The sequence below is a fragment of the Acanthisitta chloris genome, unplaced genomic scaffold (genome assembly GCF_000695815.1).
Source record: "Acanthisitta chloris isolate BGI_N310 unplaced genomic scaffold, ASM69581v1 scaffold28200, whole genome shotgun sequence".
NCBI classification, from domain to species: Eukaryota; Metazoa; Chordata; class Aves; order Passeriformes; family Acanthisittidae; genus Acanthisitta; species Acanthisitta chloris.
The window spans coordinates 3266-8308 of NW_008652676.1; the positions used below are offsets into that span (position 1 = coordinate 3266).

At 50.5% G+C, this 5043-nt stretch overlaps 1 protein-coding gene across 1 annotated transcript in view; it reads left to right on the forward strand.

Moving 5' to 3' along the window:
* Positions 1–5043, forward strand: part of LOC103805499 (pre-B-cell leukemia transcription factor 1) — a gene marked incomplete at its 5' end in the record, with an annotated part of 23986 nt that overhangs the window by 167 nt on the left and 18776 nt on the right. Inside the window, 3 exons of the mRNA XM_009078154.1 lie at positions 1–81; positions 2801–2991; positions 3950–4085. The exon at positions 1–81 is cut by the window's left edge and continues 167 nt beyond it. Of these exons, the coding sequence (XP_009076402.1) occupies positions 1–81; positions 2801–2991; positions 3950–4085 (408 nt within the window). The remainder of the gene's footprint in view (positions 82–2800; positions 2992–3949; positions 4086–5043) is intronic.

The following is a 5043-nucleotide window of genomic DNA, read 5'->3' on the forward strand; positions in this document are numbered from 1 at the left end:
TCGGTGGAGCACTCTGACTACAGAGCCAAACTCTCCCAGATCCGACAGATCTACCACACGGAGCTGGAGAAGTACGAGCAGGTAACAGGCTCCTTCGCGGAGGGACGGTGGTCGTGGATGGTGGGAGAGGAGCTGCCGTTCTGCCGTGGATGTGCAACCGCCTGGATCGCTACTGACATCTATTGTTAGGACACTGTGGGCAAATGCAAACTGCCTCTGGGTGTTGGAGTGAAAAGATGCCTTTCTAGGGTTGGGGTTTTTTTGCTGGGACATAACATGAGAATAGGCTCAGCGTGGGTTGCCCCTTTGATTTCCACTTTTCACTCTTCCCCCAATATCTCACTCAAAATTGTCCTTATGAAGGAGGAGCCCTCTTTTTGATGCTGGCCCAAGTACAGCAGTTTTCCAAGCAAGATTTTAATTAAAATCTTCCTTGAATATATTTTCTGCTTGAAAAACTTTTTTTCCAGAGAAAATATTTCTTGCATTTTTTTGCGAAAAATTATTCTTAAAAATGAAAAACTATTTGGGTCATAAACACAGCTCTTGGGAACACTGACAGTTGCATGAAGAGCTCCACAGGCCAGTGCTTAAAACTGGTTCCTTTCAAATGCTTCCAGATGTTTTGCAGACCTCTCTTTGCCACTGTGTGCCTTGCCCTTGTGGTTTCTACCCTGAGGTTGTGGTTTGTGGAGTGTGAGCAGGAAGGCATCCCTCCTTTTTGGGTGCAGGACAGGGTCCACAGCCAGGGGCCAGGTGGGGTTTCGGGCCTCTGGTTTAGAGGGAGCAAAGCCCCTGTTTTACTCGGCTAACTGGATGCGTGGTGGGGCTGGGGGATGTCTTACCCCTTCAGGTGCATGTTGGCCAAGCTGAGGTATATTAGGTGGGTGCCCCTGGGTTGAATCTGGAGTCAGGGTGGCCAGGCAGGACCCTGGTGTTGGAGAAGCCGAGCACGATCATGCCATGAAAGGCATTTTGGCAGAGCATTAGAGGAGGAGGGGTGGCAGTGAGCAGGCAGAGGGCTGGTTGGAAGGATGACCTTTGGTGGTTCTCCTCAGCCTTTGCTGTCATTGCCTCGAGGCATGGAATCAGGATTGTGTGACAAGAGAGAGCCTCAGCTATCTCACATGGGTAGGAGTGGAGAGCACATCAGGGCTCATCTTTCAGGCCCCAGGCTGAAGAGGGAGAAAAGAGACCTTGTCCTCCCCTACCCTGGTCCAAGGAGAGAGACCCTTGGCACACACAGGGACAGGCATCAGGAAAGGACCTTCTGCTCCTTCCTCTCCTTGGGCAGGAGTTTTGTTTGTTTGCTGTTCTGATTCTGGTTTTGCATCATTTTTTGCTCTCCAAGGGGTCACACAGGTGAGAGAAGCCTTTACCCAGCCCTGCAGGGTGAGATGGGCCACATCTTTTCTTCTCACAACCAACTGACAGGGTTTGGATTTGCCACCAAGTTGTTTTGCAGATGGCTGTGTCAGTCCACACCTCCAGTATCACCTGCAGTGCTGCAGAACCAGGGCTCAGGGTTTCTCCACCTCCATCCCCCTCTCTCCAGTCCCATTGTTGGCAGCTCAGCACCTGACTCCTCAGGGCATCTGGCTGCTGCTGGGACAGCACAGCACTCAGTGGCAATTTTGCCTTTAATGCTCTTTGTTTCACACCAGAGGGAGATGAGTTGAAATTGCCCTGGTGTCTGGGAGCAAAGAAACACCCAGCTGAGAGCTCTTGTAGCCAGCACTCATCCCCAGTGGTCAGAAACATCAGCTGAAGCTGGTGCTGGGCAGTTGGAGGATCTTTGCTGGCTTCAGGGATCTCTCCTTGTTGGGTCTGAGCCATGGTGGAGATTCAGCTTGGAAGGATGAGGTGGGACACAATTGCCAGTCCACAAAATCAGTGTTTCTTTCCCCTGCTAGCCCCTTTTCCTTCTTATGGAGTGGGAACTGGGCATGCTGTCCCCAGAGCAGCTGCCCGTGTCCCAGGAGCACCAAAGGCTTCTCCAGCCATCAGTGCTGCTCTCAACTGGTTTTCAGGACTTGGTTCTGGGATTTAGAAGATCCCATCATGCCCATATTCAGGGGGATGAAATAGAGGGCAATGAAATGGCCTTCATCTGGCTTCAAAATTCCTCCCTTGTCCCTTGGCTCCTCTCACTGCCCTGTCCTCACGGCACAGCATGGGGACAGCAGGAGCAGCCAGACAGTGCTGCGCCAGCAGCAAACTAATTGGGATTGTTACCTGCTTGCCCTTATTTGTCAGGGCTCCTGCCTCACTCACATTTTAATTATTGTTATTTACTTCTTATCTGATGTGCCGAGAGTGCAGAGCAGGGCCGTGTCTCTCTGGAAGCACAAGGGGCTTTGCATGGATATGTGGTGATGGGATCCATCAGGGGTCACAGGATGAGGGACAGTGGGTCGAAAGATTCATGTTTCTCCTCAGATACATCTATAGCTTCTCGGTCCCATCTGGAAAAACACTGACTGGGACTTTTCATGGTTTGCATGAGTCCTAGGGCTTCACCTGCCCAGCTCTGTCCATGATCCCCCACAGGAGCAAAGAAACTGGCTCCTGCCTTTCTCAGCATGTTTGTTGGGAGTCTCAAGTTCTCTGCTTAGCAGAGGAGAGAAATTTCTCCCCCAAATAGCAGTAAACTCTTCCTCTGTGTCTGCCCTGAAAAATCCCAGCCCTTGAGGCCTCCACTCCTGTCTCCTTCCTTAGCAGCACTGCCTCTGTCCTTTCCTTGACGCCATCGAATGACCTTCCGATCCTGGGGTTTCTTTTGCTTTTCTTGCCATCCCAGGCATGCAACGAATTCACCACCCACGTGATGAACCTGCTGCGTGAGCAGAGCCGGACCCGACCTATCTCGCCGAAGGAGATCGAGCGGATGGTGAGCATCATCCACCGCAAGTTCAGCTCCATCCAGATGCAGTTGAAGCAAAGCACGTGTGAAGCCGTCATGATCTTGCGCTCCCGATTTCTGGACGCACGGTGAGTTCACCCCACCAAACCTTCCTCCCCACCCGCCATGGAGTGTTGTTCAGGTCTCAGAGAGGTGTTTTGAGGTTCTGAAGTGAATTCGGGTCCAGCTGAAGGGCCATGTCTCTTGATCTTGAGCCACAGAGGTTATTTACCTTCTGTATCTCTTAGATATCTGTGGCTCTGGAGGGAAGGGGACAGCAGTTCAAGACATCCAGCCTCTGTCTCAGGGAGGCACCCAGCTGTGCCTTGAGAATTGCACATCCTGATTTTGCTGTGGCAGAAGGAAACTGCAGCATATTGCAACAAACCTCTGTGGTGAAAACATGCACTTCAGTTAGGGATGAAAGCTAATCCTCCAGGCCACCATGTCCCCTCTAGGCTTCTATTCTTTTCCTTCTGTTTCCTTTGTTCCAGAGTTTTGATTTGCTGTAAAATTATTTCATTTCCCAAGCTGGTTACGTGTAGGCTGTGGCTTGGGCTGCAGCTTGCGATGGGGAGGAGAGACAGCTACACTGGGGGTACAAGGAAAGGGATAGCAGACAGATGATGCCTAGGTGTAAATGGAACTGACTTCCCCAAGGATATATCCAGTGCTGCTTCCTCAGCACAGAGCTTTTGAGAGTAGCAGTGATGTCTCTGGCCACGACAGCCATGTGTCAGGAGTCACCTTCCCAGGTGAAGGAGCTGGATGCCAGTTTTCAGACTCTTCTGTGAGCTGGAAGATACAGTGATAATTTGAGATGGAGAATTACTTGCTTTGGAAGGTGCTCAGTGAGGAGGCACCAGCAAGGTGCAGATGAGAAGCTTCCTGGCCATGAGTCTATTGCACTCCATGCTCCCAGGAGCTGGGAAAGGAGGGAGGCATGTGGGAAAGTCTGAGTATCTAAAACTGCATTCCTATTTCTGGATCCCCAGTACTGACTCCCTTTCTTTTTCCTTCTATTTCCTTTTCCTTCTTTATGTGAAGGCGGAAGAGACGAAACTTCAACAAGCAGGCTACGGAAATCCTGAATGAGTATTTCTATTCCCATCTCAGCAACCCTTACCCCAGTGAGGAAGCCAAAGAAGAGCTAGCCAAGAAATGCGGCATCACAGTCTCACAGGTGAGAGAGCTCAAAGACTGTACTAATGGGAAACCTCAGCATGGTGAAGGCCATTCCAGTCTTCAGACAAGTCAGTCATGTCCCAGTGTTGAGCGTTTAATTACTAAATGAGATTAGTGGAGGTTAGTGAGAGTGAATGGAAGAGCAGATGGCACTTGCAGATTGAAGCCGCGAATGGAAAAGGAGTGTTTGGGAGAGGATTTAGAAGGGATGAAGACTTCATGGGGCGATGGCTGTGTGTGCAGCCAAGGTGTTAACAGCACAGAAATGGTGTGGTTCCACCCACAGAGGCAAAGTCTTCTTCTGAAGGAATTAGTGCTGGGCTGGCTTGCAAGAAGAGCTTGCTTGAGCTGAAAGTCCTTTCTTCAAGCCAAGGGATTGAAAGCAGTAGGAAGAGTTGTGCAGATTTTTTTTGATAGGGTAGAATGGACAGGTCCTGGTAAGAAGGATCTGGGTCAGACAGGCTAATGGTTATAGTTCATGCTCAAGGAGGGTGGGCTTTCTCAGGCCCATTTCTCTCTGTCATTACCTTTATGCTGCAGAGCATGACATCTCCCTGGCTTGCATATCCTTCAAAAAGGGGTAGTCAATAACGACAAACTGAATTATTTCCATACGTTCAAGGCAGCCACGTAGTTCCTGGAGTCTGTAGCTTTGACCTGGGAGCTGCTGGGATTTCTGAGGTTCACAGTCAGTCCTTACATGTTCAGCCATACATTGCTCAGGCCTGCCCTTCTTTATTTCCTCTCTTTTTGGAGCAAGCTGTGTGATTGAAAGCCAATCTTTGTGGCCTCTGGTAGTCTTGTCCTCGCGTGAGCTTAGCGGTCCCTCTAGGCTCCCATTGCCTTCCCTGTCTTGGGCTGCTTCCCAGCCCCAGGCACGTGCCTGCTCGTCACTTGAGTAAACTGAAGACAGCAGTAGCATCTGGTGTCCTTGTGAGAGCTTGTCTGCCTTCAGC